The 18,882-nt window shown below is 54.6% G+C and overlaps 1 protein-coding gene across 1 annotated transcript in view; it reads right to left on the reverse strand.

The window, feature by feature from the left end:
* The window catches only part of LOC136005846 (hydrocephalus-inducing protein homolog), a 62,651-nt gene that overhangs the window by 9,428 nt on the left and 34,341 nt on the right, over positions 1–18,882 (reverse strand). Inside the window, exons 23-36 of the mRNA XM_065663740.1 lie at positions 18,452–18,455; positions 17,697–17,861; positions 16,171–16,323; positions 13,156–13,394; positions 11,405–11,645; positions 9,161–9,304; positions 7,341–7,484; positions 6,298–6,611; positions 4,324–4,363; positions 3,391–3,600; positions 2,386–2,523; positions 1,441–1,618; positions 851–981; positions 74–124 (exon numbers count right to left, since the gene is read on the reverse strand). Coding sequence (XP_065519812.1) covers positions 74–124; positions 851–981; positions 1,441–1,618; positions 2,386–2,523; positions 3,391–3,600; positions 4,324–4,363; positions 6,298–6,611; positions 7,341–7,484; positions 9,161–9,304; positions 11,405–11,645; positions 13,156–13,394; positions 16,171–16,323; positions 17,697–17,861; positions 18,452–18,455 — 2,152 coding nt within the window. The remainder of the gene's footprint in view (positions 1–73; positions 125–850; positions 982–1,440; positions 1,619–2,385; positions 2,524–3,390; positions 3,601–4,323; positions 4,364–6,297; positions 6,612–7,340; positions 7,485–9,160; positions 9,305–11,404; positions 11,646–13,155; positions 13,395–16,170; positions 16,324–17,696; positions 17,862–18,451; positions 18,456–18,882) is intronic.

Genomic DNA, 18,882 nt, shown 5'->3' on the forward strand with positions numbered 1-18,882 from the left:
TCCGATGTACACGCTGGTGAAAGGCAGTGTCCTCTGGGGGACGGGAGGCGAGAGCTTTCTGCTGCTCCAGGGCATGCTCCTCAATCAGCATCTCCTCCATCTGCATCTGCAGCTGAGCATCCCACTGAGGAAAGGAAAGACAGGGGCTGGTTAGCCAAGGTCCTTCCCAAGGCACAAGCTTGTCTCGGGTGGAGGATCCCACCCTGCTCTTGTTGAGAGGGGCGATGGAGTCAGTCTGCCTCACTGATCAGTGTCTGTGACACTTCCTGCTCTCTCAGGCAGGATCATATCCCCACAGAAATGAACTCCAGTGTCTCTGCCTGCCCAGTTATCAAAGCTGATCTGGACAGACACACAAACAAGCCAGAAACCTTCCAAAGCTCCAAGTATGTCCCTGCCTCCAGTCAGTGCCAAAGCAGCCTGGACAAAAGCTCTCCTGGAAAGGGAACCATGAGAGAGCTGAAGCCTCCTGGAAATACAGAACACAGCACAGCCTCAGGCTGCATTCAGGCTGCTGCTTTACGCTCTGTAAACCTGGCAGGGTTTGGCCGGTGAGCAACAAACCCCCCAGCACCGCCCCGTGTGTCCTTCAGAGCACCAGAAACCCAACTGCCCGAGCACAGCTTTCAGCATCTCCCTGGGGTAGTCAGGAGCTGGCGCATCGCCACGAGGGACAACTCCCAGAGGTGGGCAGCCCAAGGGGCACGCTGAGCTGACACACTCCGTGGCCAGGGGCGTGCAGGGAGGTGCCCAGTGCCGGCAGGGCCCTGGGCAGCTGCCGTGGGGCGCAGGGGCTCCAGTGTCTCGCAGGAGGGTGGCACGTGCGGGACAGGGCAGCAGCTCTACTCACCACGGTGCCCGAGTCGTCCACGCGGGGCTCGGCTGCCACAGCCTCCCCCAGAGCAATGGCCTCTTCTCTCTGGCTGCCTTTGTCCAGCTTTTCTTTGGCCTTTAGGAGGATCTTCTCATATTTGGCGTTGCCTGAAAGCACAGGACACCACCCATAGCAGTGGGGCAGCACAAATCCCACGGAAGACGGGAAGCCCCATTCCCCCGACACCCAGACACAAACTGCTCCAGCAATGTAGGGAAAGGAGATCCTGCTGCTTCTCACCCCCACCCGTCTTTCTCGCCACACAGGAGCATCTCAGCCCCACAGCGTGATGCAAACCCAACCCCTGTCAAAATCCCTGCCAGCCTCTATTACAGCTTTCCCAAGCTTTTCTGCCCAGCCATCATCTTCCCAGACCTCTTGGCAAGCTGTGCACGATGGTTCCTGCGGCAAAGCCCACATGGGCTCGTCTGCCAGAGGCTAAAGAAGCAACCAGAGGGCTGACCCTGTCTGACAGCCCTGAAACCTCCAGGCCTGCTGGAGGTGCCTGTGAGCTGCCCTGTGGGCATATGGCATGGGGGAAAGCCGAGCAGACAGGCAGTGCTCACCTTTGATGTTCCTGGGCAGGTCCAAGTGGATCCTGGGAAAGGTCCCCTCTCCTTTCAGGGAGATTTTTTCTGGCTCCAGGTGACCCAGTTGGATCTGGAAAGCCCTGCAGAAGACTCCAGGCACTCCTGGCAGGTAATACACTTTCAGCACTTGCTGCTTGCCAGGTTCAACGTAACCCTGCAGGGCACACAAGAGGGAGGGACGTAGTGTACCAAAGAGGATTCAGTGGAGGGATGGCTCACATGACAGACGCGCTGAGAACACAAGACAGGTTCTCATACATAAGGAAACATCAGACATCACCACCTCCAGCTTTCCTGTATCCAAACGCCTGAGTCTCACAGCTCTTCTGCTCACAGGGTTTACCCTCTGCTAGCCAGAGCCAGGCACAACAAACCAAAGCTCTTTCACCAGCTGCTCTGGAAGAACGGAGAAGGGCCTCTGCTTCCAGCAGGGCCAGCAGCTCCTGGCAGCAGCTTACAGGAGAGGACATCAGCATGTCACCCCTCAGACGGACAGGCACTGAGGAAGGTGGAAGCCACTTGGCCCTTTGGCTTCCTCTTCCCATCGCAAAAGGGCACCAAGACAGGAACACTGCTCCAGCTCTAAGACACCCAGGCAGGATGACAAGCTGGGATGGAGTGATGCTCCAGTGATGGCACAACCAGAGAGCTCAGCTCTCAGCTCCAAAGAGCTCCCGGAGCACTTGTGCCTCCCACTGGTGCTTGCTGTAGGACAGCAGAGCCAGCGGCGCCCAAGGACAATCAGGGGCTCCGTTAGGATTCTGCTCGATGGACCTCCTCTGCCTCTGCAACAGTCGCTCACAGCCTTGTGTCTCCTGGCTGGTTTTGGACGGGGCTTGTGTGTTCATTCCCCCTGTTTTCCCCCAAAACGCTCTCCTGGGCAGCCTGACACAGACCGGGTGAAGCCCTTGTGCTACTCACCCTGCTGGGCACGACCAGGGGCACGCCAGGCAGAGGGCTGGCTGCAGTGCCTGTGCCGGGGCTCAGCACCGCAAAGGCAAATCCCAGCTTCCCACTGTTTTGCAGGGTCACCGCTGCTTCCGTGACTTTGTTAAACACCTGAGGAGAGGGCAGAAGAGCAGGAAGTTACAGGCACACGTCTGCTGCCGAGAATTTCATTCCTCTTCCATCGGGTTGAAAGCAAAGGAACACAGCCCAGAAGCAGGGAGCGCACAGGAGAGATGGGCACTGGGCTCTCTGGGTTAGCCTGGGCAGCCCGCGGCCACAGGGTACCCCTGGGCCCTACACAGGAACAGCTATTTGTGGCAGAGGTGCAATAGCAACCATGGAAAGATCAGTAATAAAGCAAGTAGGGGACACAAGCTCTCTGCACTTGAAGGTGTCACCCAACTGCGAGCTGAAACACAGGAGGAGGCATTGGGGCATTTCAGGAGAAAAGGCACCTGCACACAAGTATTTGTGGGCACAACACAAGCCAAAAGGGAGGGAGAGAGGGCAACGCACACAAGGGCCAACAGCTGGAAACAGCTGTGGGGGTTGTAACAGGAAAGAAGTACAGTGAGGGTTATTCGGGGACATTCTATCCGGCTACGGTGACTGGAAGCCCAGGTCAGCTGCCTCCTTGGTTGATGAATCAGGAGCATTAAAAGAGAGCACCTCATTTGGGCTTTAGGAGCAGATCAGCGGATGGATGTCTCAGGGACACATCCCTCTGCAGATCACCACTGGGATCCTGCCTGCCCCAGGAGGCAGCGTTAGTTAGAGGAGGGATTCCCAGCTTTGGGCTGGGCTGGGGTGGAGATGGCCATTAAACGCCAGCTTGGAGGTATCCCCCAAACGTTGGACTTCCAAGCCACAGAGCCAGCGAAGCAGCTGGGAAGGGGGGAGAACCCTCGACCCGGGTGGGCAGCAGCCCACCGGTCATGCTTGGAGGCAAGGAGCACTGACAAGAGCAGCGTGCGGCACCTGCAGCCCGCAGTCGATCTCGGTGGTGTCCAGGAGGTAGCTGATGCGCGAGGCCTCCCCACGCAGAGCCACCTCGTAGCTCGGGCCTCCCTCCACCCTGCACAGCGCCGTGACCTGGCTGACGGTGTTGGCGTGGCCGAAGAAGGAGAAGCAGACGCGCTGGCTCTGGCCCGGCTGCAGCTCACCGTGCAGCGGCAGGATATCGAAAACCTGCACGCAGGGAGGAGAGATCCACACGTGGAGCACGGGATTGACGCAGGAGAGCAGCCTCGGCTTGGGCCAAAGGACAGACGTGGCTGCAGGGGCCTCTTCCTCAAACACAGGCAATATCATCCTCATCTCACACTGCAGCCGTTCCACTCAACAACGGAGAGACCATGGGGAAAACCTTCTCCCACAGTCCCAATTAATGCAGTAGCTAATACACAACATTAATTTGTGGTGTCTCCTGGCAGCAGGAAATTCTCTCTGCTGCAGAACTTGCCTTCAAAAACACCTTTTCCTGCCCTCAGAAGAACATGAGACTGGGAGCTGAGAGCCCGTGCAGCCGGGGGCAGGATCCAGCCCAGCTCCTCGCACTCCTCATGCTTTTCCCTGTCTCTGATTCACATCCTGCTCTCTCCAGATGCTGCAGCAAATGCTGCCGCAGCAAATGCTGCTGCAGCAAATGCTGCTGCAGCAAATGCTGCTGCAGGAATTTCCTACCCACCACTTGATGAGGACCAAGATGGATAAAGTCCTCCATAGCTGCCGCACAAGGAGTGTTCTTGACCAGCCCTATAACACCTCCCATGTGGCCTCTCCAATGACCAGCGATGCGCTTGTTATGACATGAGGCCACTCTGGCAGCAGCACCCAGGACACCAGTGGGAGTGGGAGTACGTAACTGCTTGCTACACTGGAAATGTGGAAGTGAGACAGATTCCCACTTACCTCCTCCACACCCAAGGCGAGGGGCTCTGTCTCCATGAACCTGGAAAAAGAACAGACCTTTGCTCAGGGACCTTGCAGTGGGAGGGAGGGAAGTCTGCACAGCAGCTCCTCGGCAGGATGGGGCCCCTGCGGGGGCATCAGTGGTGTGAGCTCAGCAATGAGCTCCAAAACTGGGATGGAGCAGGTCAACGCCTGGCAATGACACTGGTACAGCAGCGCTGCAGGCAGCTGGCAACTGCTTGCCTCCAGATCTGCTATCTCCTGCTGCGTGATTCTGAAGATCCATTCCGTCACTGGAGAAAACACCTTGGTGCAAAGGCTTAGCTCAGCTTTGAGCTCTCAGAGGTCCAAGGGCTGAGGCTTAGGGTTAGTCTGTCTCTAACCACATGGGTCTACAACAAGAGTAACCATGAGAGATTCATGCCTCAGAAGTCAGAGAAAGGGCACACGTTGGTCTACACTGCCTATGTCCAGCCACACAGCAACAGTTGGATTGTGTTGCTCATATGATCACTCTGCCCCAGGTAGCAGCAATGACCAAAGAGCAAGGAGGAAAGAACGGGCTGGACAATTAGAAAGAAAAAAATGTAAACACACAAAGTCTTGTTGAGGCAGAGAAACAGCATTTTTCTCTCCTGACCAAAATAAATGTGTGCGACTGATCCTGGGAGTCTCTGATGACCAGCTCCAGCAAGGTCCCAGGTAAGGAAAGTTCCAGTCTTTGATCTCCCCTTCATGAGACCTGATGCTTGATTCCCTCCATGTCAGACTGAGTTAGAGCTGATAATTTAGAATACCAACAGTGCTTAGTGTGGACCAGAAATAACATCTGACACGCTGCTCTTCTGCAGGCTCCTAATGAACACTTTGAGGTGGTAACACCTTGGAGACCATCTTCATTTCCAGCTCTGGCACACAGCATCCCATGGTGTCTGCGGAGCACCCCGGAGTGCTCCAGTGCCCTAGTCGTCTCCCCCAAGCCCTCCTAATAGCCACAGCTCATCTCCAGTTCCCAAGAGGTCACCTCCTCCGAGTCAGATCCCAATTCCCTTCACACAGCTGCTTCTTGATCGTTTCCCTTGTTTGTAATAACAGCACTTCAGTGCCACGTGGTGAACTTTGCTGGGTTTCCTAGGGCATTACGGAAAACCATTTGCTACCGTCCTTCAAACTGCCCAGAGCAGACTTTTGTGCTATGCAGAGAAGCCGCAGCAGAAGGAGCACTAGGAATGTGCTTCTAGATGTGCTTCAGCACCACTACAAGTTTGCTCTTGGCCTTGGAAACCATAGACCACCACTGCATGGTCCTCCTTCCCAGGGATGTCCATACAAGGGCTCCCTCCAGCATCTACAGCTGGACCTAAAGTCACAGCAGAACCTGCCATTCCTCACTAAAACTCTACATAGCTCTTCTGTGAATGTGACGTGCAGTTCAAGAGATGAACACTCACTTCAAGGGGCTGTTTGCCTCAGGCCACGAAGATCTGAGAAAGCAGCTTTCTACATCAGCCCTCCTGCCCCCAGGAACCCATACAGGCCTACAGCAAAGCAGAGCAAGGGACTGCGACAGCAGTGTGTCACTCTGATGGCAGTGCCTGGGTAGGATCTTAGTACAAAATGACAACAGATGGGCTTAGCAGGGAAGGACACCTTCTACATCCGCTTCTCCAAGTGCCGAAGCATGGCTTTGCAGCTGCAGAGATAAAGCAGGACTCCAGCTTATGGCTATGTGAAAAGGGTCAGTAGTGTCCTGCAGTCCCAGCCTGGCTGGAGAATGCTGTCTCCTTCCCAGCATCAAACCGGTGGAGATCACCTGTTCCCTGAGCACCTTGGCTGAGCACAACTGAGAGGTGTGATTTCCTCAAGGGAAGGTTGAAAACAATTTGGCAGATCAGGCAAATGGCCTCAGGCTTTGCAAACCACAATCAGGACACCAGGAAGAAGAGCTTCCAGGAGGGGGAGAGGTGCGCATACCTCACTGGGTTCACCTGGCTGTCCTTCAGGAATGCCCAGTGGTACTGGACAACCAGTGGGCTGCAGTTGGTCATCTCCATGTAACGCACATCCTTGGTGTCATTCAAGATGCAGCCAAAGTCCACGGCCGTGGTCTGGATCTGGAGATTCGGGAAGTAGACTTCTCCCCGGACGGTGACCTGCTCTTCGTGAGGATGCTCCAGGAACTTGATCTTCAGAGCCTTCTCCGCTGCCCGGATAAGCAAATCCTCCTCATAAGCAGGGTTAAATCCGATGCAGAGTTGAAGTTCCTCCCCTGTCCTCAGCTTCATGGGCTGCAAGCAGATGAAGAGAAAATGTTCAACGTGTGACCCCAACACGGGCTTCTCGCTTCATCCTTCATTTTCTTCACGCTGTCTGACCAAGCACCGCACTTTTTTCTGAAGCTGCCTGAGGCTCACGGTTCTGTGCTCTGCACCAATACAAGAGGAAATCCACATTGGTCTCCTGAATTCTGGAGCCGCAGAAGCCACCTGCTAAACACAACCAAAGCAGCACTCTGGCACCCAGGCCTTCGCCTTCTGGAGGAACTCCTTTAGCCTGCAGCACAGCGGTGGCTGCACCTCTGACAACACGTGCACTGCAGAGCCCATGCCCAACACCTTCCGCACACACCAGGGCAGGAGCCAGACAGCAGCTGGAGAAGCCTACCTCAGCCTTCCCAAAGGCAGGGCTGCCCTCAAAGACAGCAAGCTGTTCCCCAGCTTATCTGAAGATGGCTGCTGGAGAGCTGGCATGCCTTCCAGCAGACACCTTTCCTACAGCTTGCCCACAGCTGGGTGCCTGCTCCCTCCTCCCCCTGTCTTCAAGCCAGGAGGTCTCTTCCCGATTCAGATGGCATTCTGTTTCCTTCAGCAGCTTGTTTCACATCTGATTTAGCTCGGGCCACTTTACTGCAGACTCTACAGAACACACTTCCATCATGGAGGACCTCCCAACAGAGACACACCACCACGTTCATCCCTCTTCAAAGCCCAGCAGCAAGAAAGTCCGGGGCTGCTCACCTGAGCATCTGCAGGGAGAGGCTGCTGGTCCGCAGTGCAGATGGAGAAGGGCTGCTCTAAGGCAAGGACCACACTGAGGGGCAGCAAGCACATGTTCTTTACAGAGAGAGGCTTGTACATCACAGCCAGGACATCACCGGGGTGCTACAGAAACAGGAGACAAGAAAAAATGACCTTGAAGTGGCCATGGACCTCCTCCCCTTCAGACGCATTTCAAATTTTCCAACCCCAAAAGTGCATCCATCTCTATTTACTCTTTTGATTGGTTTCTACCCCTCTGCAAAGTTTGTCCTCCAACTCTAGCAGACGCTTTCGCGTTTAGAACCCACAGCCTTCCCCAGGGGACAGGGAAACAGTCTCGCGTACAGATGAGGGAGCAGCCCCCCAGAGGAGGCAGCTGCTTCAGCAAGATCCAAAACAGAAAGTGAACCCACTCTGGCTCCAGTTGTGTGTCCTCTCCTGCCCAGAGAGCACACACAGGCACAAGGCACAAGGCCATTTCCACTCCCATACAGTAGTTTCTTACCACCCTATCAGCTCTGCCAGGCCCGTAAGGCAGTGATGCTGCTCAGAGGAGGCAAGCAAGCAGGATATGGCCTGCAGCGGACAGCCTGCAGCAGCCCGAGGTCAGCTTTGAACATTCACGGGCACATGCAGACAGCTCCAAACCTCAACAGTCTGGCCGCAACCTGCTGCCCCTGCTCCACTGACAAGATGTTGCAGCCTCAAAGCTAAGCTCAGCCTAAGCCTTTTCCTCCTGTCCATGCATTGCTCTGTGCTTCCTGCATGGTTTATCTAAACTAGACAGTCTTTGGGAAACTAACTGTGGATGCATTGGCATCCAACTCCTGCAGTGTCGCAGCACGCAACACATGGGAGCATGTGGCATCAAGCAGACCACAGGCAGACATCAGGGGGAGCTGAAAAGCTTCTGATTAGATGTGAACCGCCTGCTCACAGGATTTGTGCTTCTCTGGAAGCCTGGGAAGTGGAGGAGAGACCTGAAACCGCAGAAACTAAATCATGAGCTATCTGCTCTTTTCCAGACACCTCGCGCGAGGGGGAAAGGTGATGCAGGAGTCGGGATCCAGACACTAAAGGGCACACACGTTGCACTGGTGCTCTCATCGCTGCAGCTGAAGGGCACTCGTGGGTCCTTTGAAGAAGGTGAGGCTCGGGAAAGGCAAAGAGGCAGCACCCATACCGACGGCAGGGAAGGCAAAGAGGCGCAAGAGATGCCAGTTTTTCCTCATCAGCTTGAGGAGTTGACAGAAATCTCAGCTTTTCTCAGCTTCCCTACACGATCGCTGCTCGGACATCACCACACCTTGGAAGATCCTCAAAACCCTGCCTACAGACACTGGCGTCTCTCTAGAGGGGGGCATGCTCCCCCTCGCCAGAGCAGCTGTAATCTCAGTTCTACCTGGCTCAACTTAGAGAACAGCCTCATCTCTAGCAGCATCCTCACTCCTCTCACCACCACCACAGGGAGCGTGAGGAGGGATCTGCTCTCCACCTGCAGCCCCAGCACACCAAGTGGCTCTTCCAAAGCCCACGCTGCTCTCACGGGTCCCACATCTCAGCCCGTGCCCTTGGCTCAGCAGCTCAATTCTGTCTCCACCTCGAGAAGGGCAGAATAGAGCTGCGGAGACTGTCCCCAGCCCCACAGGGGTGAAATAATGATCTCGGCATTCATGACAAAAGCTGGGCCTGGCTCAAGTCAACAGCCAAAGCTCTGTGGACTTGGAGAACTTCCTCCTTAGGACACAGGCACACCCCAGCCACACCAGTCAGTGCCAGGATGCAATGCAGAGACTCACCTTCTCCACCCGGAAAGTGATTTCTCGGCTGGATATTTGCAGAGCAGGAGCAATGAACTCGCACGTGACGTCCACCTGCACGATCAGATTCTTCACTCCCTCCTTGCCCACGATGGCGTGACACAGCAGCTTCTCCTTCACCACCTGCATGCGAGCCACACGGCCCCCAGCGGGTGTTATCAGGGTGTCCACAAAACACACTGCATCTTTGAGCCGCCCACCCACACGCCCCATTACTGCATGAAGTTACAGCCATTGGTCTCCTCAGGAGCCCTCTCTTCTTTATAAGCTGCATCCTCTTTGTTCTGCACTCACGCGTCCCTCGTGTTACAACCCAACCACCACAAAAGGCCCTCAGGAGTCTTGTGCTGCCTACAGCTCTCAGAACAATCCCTGCCCAAACGGTTATTGCTTTGCTTTGTCCCACTGCCAAACAAAATGCTTACCGAAAACTGTAGGAACTCATTAAAAAAAAACAAACCAGACTGTATGAAGGGAAACAGGGGATAGAAGGATCAATGCCAGCAAATCCTCCCTTGCAAGTTTAGTGGAAAGGATCCCTGGGAAAACCCCAGACAGACAGCCTGCCTTCCTAGGATGTACTGTGTCCCCCTAGACCTGCCTGTAAAACAAACCTCCCCAGGAAAGAGATGTCTTCAACCTGGCATGAAAACCCTCTACTTAAGCTGGATGCTCTTACATCCAAGACTTTTCCTGATTCCTCCTCATGGTTTCACTTCCCCACATTCCTCCCTTTTTTCCTCTCTCTTCCCTCTGATAGACCACCACAACCCAACTCCTCCTCAGAGCCTAGAGACGTCAGAATCACCTGTGCTGCACGTGCACCACAGGGTCTTGGGCTTCTAACCAGCCTCAAGAGTATGAAGTTCTCGAGACCTAGGGAAGGTGGAAGACCCAATCCCAGGCTCTTGGCTTGGACTGCACAAGCCAGGTAGCCACAGCTGAGATCACAGATGCCCATTTGGCTTTCCAGGAAGGCACCCTCACCAGTGGCCTGACCATTTCCCTTCTGGTTCCTTCTTCCCTCTTCAGCAAAGCCTTATGGGCTCAGGACTGCACAGGGACAGTCCCATCGGAGTCAACCACCTGAGAGATCAAGTCTTCCTCAAGCTACCACCCAGGCAATCCTTTAAAACCCCTCTCAAACTCTAGCAGAAGCAGAAGCTTAATGCACATTTATTCCCCATTCACTTAAACACTTGTGCCCGGTGCTCCTGGAGCCAGGGAAGGCACACCGGGGTCAGACGGCAGCTCCTCTGCAGAGCTGGATTTCCCCTGGAGAGAAGGGTCCAGGGAGGAGAACACTCAGTGACTCTGCTGAAATCTGCCCCTCTGAGCTGCAACCCAAGGGTGCTGCAAGACCTGCCTGCCCTCGGCACACAGGGGCTGGCTGAGGGAGCGGGGCGAGCGCTGATGGGAATACTGACACAAGTCAAGCTCTCAGTTCTAATGATCCCTGGAACACTTTCCCATGTGGACGGACATCATTCGGATCATTAGAGCTGGCACACTGGGTTCATTTCTCTCGTCCCGGTCTCCGGGACGGACAAGCTCCCGGCCCGTGTCTGTCTACAGAGGAAAATCAATGCTGCTCCCAGACACTCCCTACCTTCCTGGGTGTTTTGTTTCACTCGCTGCTTCCCCACACAGACAACTGGCCATTTCTTTAGTTACTTTCTGCCTGGGCTCCCAGTCTACCTCTAACTTTAAGGCCAGCTGAGAAAACTGGGGCTGCTCAGCCTGGAGAAGAGAAACCGCGGGGAGACCTCAGAGCAGCCTTCCACTAGCTGAACGGGGCCTACAAGGATGCCGGACACGGACTCTTCTCAGGAACTGCAGCAACAGGACAAGGGGTAATGGACTTAAACTCAAACAGGGCGAGTTCAGGTTAGATACAAGGAAGAGGTCCTTCACTGTGAGGATGGTGAGGCACTGGCACAGGTTGCCAAAGCAGTGGTGAATGCTCCATCCCTGGCAGGGTTCAAGGCCATGCTGGACAGAGCCTGGGGCGACAGTGCCTTCAGGCCATGTTTTGCTACCACCAAGTTGGCTGTATGGTAGCCATGGAACTCAAAAAGCCTCAGCAACTGATGGTGGCGAGCATGGAAAGCAACTGGTGCTGCCACAGTAACTTATGGCAGGAAACCAGGTTCTCAGAAGCACTTGCCCATTTGCTCAGGCAAATGTCAAGGGGCTGCACAAATGCCCTGATGCAGAACTCACCTGGGGGGTGCTGCAGGAGCCTTCCAGCACCACCTCCGCTGTCTGGCCGGGCATCAGCTCCGTCCTCAGCGGCTGAAGCTTCAGCACAGGGCCACAGGAGGAAACCTTGCCCTTGCTCTTACTGATGCGAGGGAGACGCTTGCACTGCTCAAGTGTGGTGCCACCTTCTGTGGTCCAATAGAGCAGATGGGTGCGTCGTCCTTTGTTTGTCATCTTGAAGCAGTAACAGCAGGGATCCAGGCTAGAGGAGAAGCAGAGACACAAAATGGCAGGGGAGCTGCTATTTGCCACTGGTCACCCAGCTTCAGCACCCTGAGGGCACGACCTGACTGCACACTCGGCTTCACCAAAAGCCAGACCTTGGCTGCCCCTAGGTTTGTCACCATCCCGCAGCTGCTCTGCTGGCACCCTTCCAGCAAGGAAGAGCTTCGTAAAGAGCCTGCCCCACATGCAAGTAGCTGGAGGAACAGCCTCGCTGCCATTCCACCTTCCCCTTGGGAGCTGTTGTTCATGCCTCTGAGGCGTCTCGTAGGGAGCATCCAACCCTCATTGCCCCCAATGTACCACCCTCTGGTGGCGGCTCTGCAGCCGACAGCAATGGCAACAGCTCCAAACTGAGCCCGCAGGCAAAGACATAAAGGGGGGCAGAAGACAACTACATGAATCACATGGACACTGTCCCCTCCATTGTGCAGCCAGCTTGTGGCTGCACTGAGCACAGGAAACTCTGGACAAGCACCAACCTCCCTGCGATGTCCCTGCGTATGTGGAGGGCTCGTGGGTGCGTATTTTACCTCTCCAAATCTATCCCAAGTACTTAAGGTAGGATTAAGCTGCTCTTTCTACCCCAAGAATTCAGGTATCGGAGCACCACGGACCCTCTTTGCAGCCACAGAAAGGAAGAGCCACCCCAAGAAAACTGTTCTTCTTCTCTGAGGAGGTCTCCAACACAAGGCAAACAGCACTTTTTTCCTCCTGCTTTCAAGAACATGACTGGTTTCAGACACACACGTTGGGACCACTGAATCCTCTCCTTCCAGCTCACCAATTTCAATCGAGACTCTTCATTTATCCCACTCCACCTCAGCAGACTTCCACACTTCCACACTTCCTCCCCCTTCCAGAGCTGGTCCTGCATCCACACTCGCTTGCCCGTGCCTCGGGAAGCAGGCAGGAGAAACCAGGGAAGAGCCACCACGTCTAATAAAGAGCAACCGGGCACGGAGTGGGGTAGAGGAGCCAACTGGGGGATGACACAGGGCAAAGAAATTCTGCTGCTCCTCCAGGGCTCCTGGCCAGAGGGGAAATAAACCAGCACCATTCATTCAGTCGAGGAGCTGCTAACAAGCTACTGCCCAGGCTTGCTGCTGCTCTGAGATCTTACTCCAGACAGAATGGCAAGGCAAGCAATATCACTGCAAAGAGAAACATGTCTATACTTGTAAGGCAGCATTTCTCAGCTGGAGGCTTCCAGGACCTGCTCTCTTCCTCCAAATCTTTGTTTGATAAAGTGAGGAGACAAATGGATTATGACTAAAGACAATTCAGCAACAACTTAGCAACTGCTCTCCAGCTCGGTGGCTTTCAGAGTACCTACTGACTTGCAGATGGCCATAAAATGTTTCCAAAGGAAGCCCTGTGGCTTCAGGGAAGCAGAGCCAGGACTGTGAGCACTGAAGAAGCTTGAGGGACTGCAGCAGAACTCCTCCTTGCTGAGCCCATGGGGAAGTGGGAGCTGAGAGATTCCCTACCTGAAGCAGGGCGCCAGGTTGAGCTCCGGGCCAAAGGGTTTGTCAATGACAATCGTGGTGCCAACGCCAACAGCCTGGACGGGGATGACATAGGCACGACTGTTCTCAATGAACAGCACCACCTCGTCCTTGAATTGCTCCGTGTCATCCAAGTTTGCAGTGACAGCCAGAGACACCTCGGCCTTGGCAGGGATCACTCCCTGACTGGGTCCAACGGTCCAGCACGAGTTTGCACCAGCCTGGAAGACAACCAACACTCATTTAGGACGGAAACCACGGACCTGGCTGCCACCAGCCAAGGCCTGCCCAAACAACACGTTCACACCGAGCCAGTGGGTGTGAAGATTCCACTGACATTCATGCACAGCTTCTCTGGCTCGTGCTGACACAGGGCAGCTCGCTTGGAAAGGAGCCCTGAGAGCTCCGCTCCAAACGTGAATCTGAGAGTCTGCTCCCTGACAAAGCTCATTTATCAAAGCTTGGCAACAAGCCCGCCAGAAAATTGTACCCCAGAAACTATTCCTGAGGAATGAGGATGGGGGTCTCGACGGAGCCAGACCTTCAACTCCCTGGCGTGACCCAGCACAGCCCTGCTGGGCCCGCCCAGGCCAACAGCCCAGGCCAGGGGAGGACGATTTGCATCCTCTCCTCATTCTTTCAGTCAGCATCTGCTCTGGCTCCAAGGGGCAGCACCGTGCACTGCTGAACAGGAGACCTGCCAGGGCCACAAGGCTCTGCCGAGACACATTCCCTTGGATTTCTAGGTCAGCTTCTGCCTGCCCCCAATCCAGCCTGTGTCTCAGAGACAAGAAACCTCTTGGAGCCACGCTACAAAATACCCCCACTTTCAAGACAAATACCCAACCTCTGATAACATCTCTGCTACTTGCTTATCCTTGAGTGTGCTGCAAAATGATGCCGTAGCTGCATGCACTGCATGCACAAAGACAGTGGCTATTTCTGACCCTATAGCAGCTTCTTGTACTATTGGGCATCAGAGCTCCTGAGTAACCAGTAAGGGCTGGGATCCACCACTTCAGAAGTTCACCACGATAATCAGAATCTTATCCCAGCACAGACGTCCATCGTGAATGAAAGCTTCCACAATCTGGTTGCAATGGACACCAGTGTGCAGCTGACGGATGGAGGGAGGGAAGGAGAGAGGGAGGAAGGGACGGATAGCTGCCCCAAGGGATGACTGAGGAGACACCACAATCAGCTCTCTTGAATCTGTTTACAGATGAGTCACTGAAGTGATCTGGTCACTCTGGCCTTGCACAAGTGGCAGAGGAAGCAGAACTCCACGTTACAAATGCAGCTGCACTTGATCAAGCCGTAGCTCTAGCGAGAGCCGTAGCTCTAACAACAGCATTCCCATTCTCAGTCAGGCTGAGTCACTGTCCTCGTAGGGCTGCTCATGAAGGGGAAATAAACCCCGTCCTGCACCAGCTGGCTGCAGAGCCTTGTCCCAGGTGGTTCAGCATTCCCGGTGGGGGGGACCCTCTGTTCTTCATTTCAAAGCTGCTCTTTATCCACACAAACAGCCAGTGGCAGGAAAGAGCCCAAAAGCACCCCGAGCCCTGCAGGAGGCTGAGATCAGAGCCTGAGGCTGGCTACATGCTCCCGCCAACAACCGGCCTCCTCCTGCCTCCTCAGCATCAGCATCTCCTCAGCACAAGCACCGGGACCACTGTGGTTTAGCCTCTGCCCCGAGCACCGTCAACGGGATGTTTTACGGGATCAAGGGGCAGAGCTTGTCTCCATTTGTGCTCCCTGTCCACAGCTCACCCCTCCATGATCGCATCTGCCCTCCCTGCCAGGCTGGGGAGGCCAGGGACACCACTCTGCGCATCGCGGTTCTCCAGGACACGGCTACGGCTTGCCCAGCTGCTGCCAAGCACAACATTTAAGAACCAAACTGCTCCTGCTTTGCCTTTGGGAAAAGCTCTCAGCTTGCTTCTAGAAGCACAGCTGTCTTGAAGACTTCTAACCCTCTGTAATTCAGTTGCCAATAGGCACAGCGCAACAGGACATGTTTGCTTTCCCCTGACGAGCAGAGTAACAATTGCTTTGCTTACCAGCAAGTAAGAAAGGGCACTGAAGGAGGCAGCTGCTGAGGGCACTGAGGTGCTTGCTCTTTGCAGAGGTCAAAAGCAGATTTTTATGGTGCAGACAAAGCAAGCTGCCTGCGAATCCCCCACTTTGAGGTTCTATTTAACCCCCAAACGCCTGGAAAAGCAGCAGGAGGGAAATTCAGCCCCCTCCTCCTTGCCCAGGGGGCTGAGCCTGTGCTCTCACACCCTGCTGGATGCCTCATGCGCAGACACAACCAAGTCCCCAGCCACAGGCCTGCGTGAAGCGGCTCCAGAACTTCAACAACCCAGCCTGCAGAAGAACAAACCTCCTCTCAAGCCCCTCACAGACGCCCCTCCGGTGGGGAGCACCCCCCAGACCCAGCACACGAGCCCTTCCTGGCTGCATCAGCCCCTGTCAGAAGACCCCACAACCTCCTTCTGCTCCGCAGCCTGTTCCACCGTGCCGCCTCCAGGAATCAAACAGCCTCTTTCTGCAGCCACATGCTCTACAATGTTACAGAGCACACAGGCTCTGCAGGTACACAACCCTTACAAGTCTGCTTCTGGGCAACAACCCAGCTGGTTTGACCCCCGTGGAGGTGTGAAACCCACTTCACCGTAAGCGCCTTGAGGACAGACCTCTCAGTTCCAAAAACAAAGACTCTCACAGCTAAACACCTTCCACAAAATAAAGGGAGAACTTGCAGAAATGAACTCCTTTCTGCTCAAACATCTCTGCAAGCTCTATTTTACTGACGGGTGCCCCAGCTACAAGTGCCCCCGGAGCCAGGCTCCTCTTGCTGCACTCGGATGGACCATTTGGCTTTCTCTCTCAGACACATCTCAGTGACATGGAAATGTTGCATAGAAATAAGAGCTCCAGTCACAGGCTGCTATGGGCCACTCACTTGCTCTGGAAAACAGCCCCAGCGACACTTACCATCTTTGCCGAGAAGGATGCGGGGATGACAGACTGATTGGAGAGGTGGAGGGTCCGGGAAGCATCTTGTAGAACTTGGATGCTGCCAAAATTTATCTCACTTGGGTGCACGTGGACAACTGGTCCTTCTCCAGTGCTCAATAAATGGATTTCCTGCTCCAGGAGGCAGGCAGGAAAGAGAAAAAAACAACAGGGAAGGTTTAGAATGACTGGACAGCTCTAAGGGTGCTCGTAGGCTGAGGGAATTCTGACTGTTTGAAGCTGTCAGGGTTGTGAGGCTGAAACAGGAAGGCTGGAGCAAAGGTGGCACCTGGAGTGGTCCCTGCGGATCTGAAAGCCACAAGATCCCATTATGAGGGGATACAGAACCCCCATCTCCCACACATGCTTTTCACACCTCCTCCATGCTGTCAGCTCTCCATCCGCTACTCTGTGCCTACGCCTGCTCCTTGTACTGCTCCATCATGCCATAAACCACCCTCCCTGATTGCTGCGGCTGCACAGCCACACTGCACAGGAACTTCTTCAACCTTCCCAAAGCTTCTCCTGTGAAAACCAGTAGAGGCTGGAAGCAAAGCTCTTCTCAGCAGAGATCATGCAAGTTAGTTGCCTCTCATTTGTGCTTGTGTGCATTCCTGGTATTACTTCTTTATTGCACCAAGACATTCATTATTAATTGCATCATTCGAGCAGTATTTTTTTCTGCTGACAGCCTGAGACCCAAAAGTTTGTTCCTGCAGAAGGGGCACAAACTAGCGGAGGAGGAATGTGGATCCTTTTGCTAAACCCCCTTCTCACATCACTAAAACCAATGAGAATTTATCCAGTCTGGCGGGATTTCCCCAGCTCCAAACACCCCAAGCCTTAACCAGGCTTGTAGAGCCTGAAGAAGGGAGGGCTCTGGGGAGACCTTAAAGCACCTTCCAGTGCCTAAAGGGGCCAACAAGAAACCTTGAGAGGGGCTTTGGATAAGGGCCTGCGGGGACAGAACAGGGAAGGACGGCTCTAAATTGACGGGGGGGGGGGGGGTGGTGATCAATACGGGATCCTGGGAAGAAGCTCTTCCCTGTGAGGGGTGGTGAGGCTCTGGCACAGGTTGCCAAGAGGAGCTATGGCTGGCACAGGCTGCCCAGAGGAGCTATGGCTGCCCCATCCGTGGCACTGTTCAAGGCCAGCTTGGATGTGGCTACCAGCTCCCGAAGCTGCACTCAAGCCATATGGCAGACCTAGAGGAAATGACACCCAGAAACTCCCATTTGTGCAGGCAACACCCAGCCAGGTTTTGACCAGCATTTGCGGGCTGCGAGCAGCAGCCGAGCACGAGCGCAGCGCCTTGAGGATGGATTGACCGGGCACAGGGTCACTCAGTCCCATGTCTTCTCCAGGCATTAGTGTTGCTTATGCCACGCATGCCTTCTTTCCTTGTAGACAACAGCCATAGATCATTTTCCCTGGAAGAACCCCTGTACGCTCTACATCCCACCAAGATGAGAGGCACAAAGGCACACGTCTGCCCCAGCACTCACCAGTGGGGATTCTCTACTCCCAAACACCGCAACACGAGCAATGGTGTCCTGCTTTCCCGTCACCTGGACTTCCAGTGTGAACGGGATCTCCACCGAGCTCTGAGGCTGGATAATCCCACGGGGCTCAGGGCTGGAGTACCACACAGCAGCAGCATCCTTGTTCTCCTATAAGGGACAGAACCAAACACGGCTTCAGACTGACCTTTGAGGAAACTTTCAACTCTTTAACATCTACCACAACGCCAACTCACACACGTGTCTAAAAATGCCTAGGAGAAAGCAGAAAGGCACAACTCAAGATGCAAGACATGTATGGGTTCAGCATCCTGAGGGGGGCCAACAGCTGCTGCCTCCACAACCCCCCGTCCCGTGCTGGCAGCCTCCTTGCAGCAGCTTTTCACAACCCTACAAGTTCTCCCGCATTGAAAGCATCCCGAAGACTAGAATATAATCTGCTTCCTGGAGAGTTTAAGCTGCTTCCTGGAGTTGATATTCAGGTAGCTTCCTGTTCCCAGCAAACCTTTAGGGTTGAATACAAACCAGCAACATCTTAACCAAACCCGGTTTTTCCCTAACAAACCCCTAGGCGACATTGGAGGCAGGAGGCGGATGCGATGCCAAACCTGAGGAAGAGCCCAGTAGCAGCCTGGAAGGTTGCTGTCGTTCACAAGGGTCAGCATCTGCTGGTAAGGGACTTTGAGAGAGCATCGTCCAAAGGTCAGAGCCGGGTGGAGCACTCGCAGCGGGGGAATTACACATCTAGGCAGAGAGATGAGCAAAAGGGAATTAGATTCTGACACAGCGTTGCTTACTTGTTTACTTCTCAATGAGCACCAAATGGAGCACGACCCATTTGTCACTGTCAAATAGACATTTGATACACCTACAGTGAGAAACAGCCTTCAACCTCTTTTTACCCAACAACCTCTTGCAAAAGAGGGGCAGACCCTGAGTCTCAGCATCACAAAAGCTGCTCAGTGCCCAGGCAGAGCACGGTGCCCTGTCCCAGGTCAGCTTTGCCCCTCCTTTGCCCCAGGAGGCTCGCAAGGACCCTCTCAATGGCCCCAGCGAGGTGTGAGCTCTGAGGGAGCTTTCCCACCGAGGAGCAGCGCTCGCCAAGGCTCCAGGAACACCAGACTCCAGTGTCTCAGGGAAAACACCGCTGTGTCCCTGCCTGAAATCCAGC

The sequence above is a fragment of the Lathamus discolor genome, chromosome Z (genome assembly GCF_037157495.1).
Source record: "Lathamus discolor isolate bLatDis1 chromosome Z, bLatDis1.hap1, whole genome shotgun sequence".
In the NCBI taxonomy this organism is placed as follows: domain Eukaryota; kingdom Metazoa; phylum Chordata; class Aves; order Psittaciformes; family Psittacidae; genus Lathamus; species Lathamus discolor.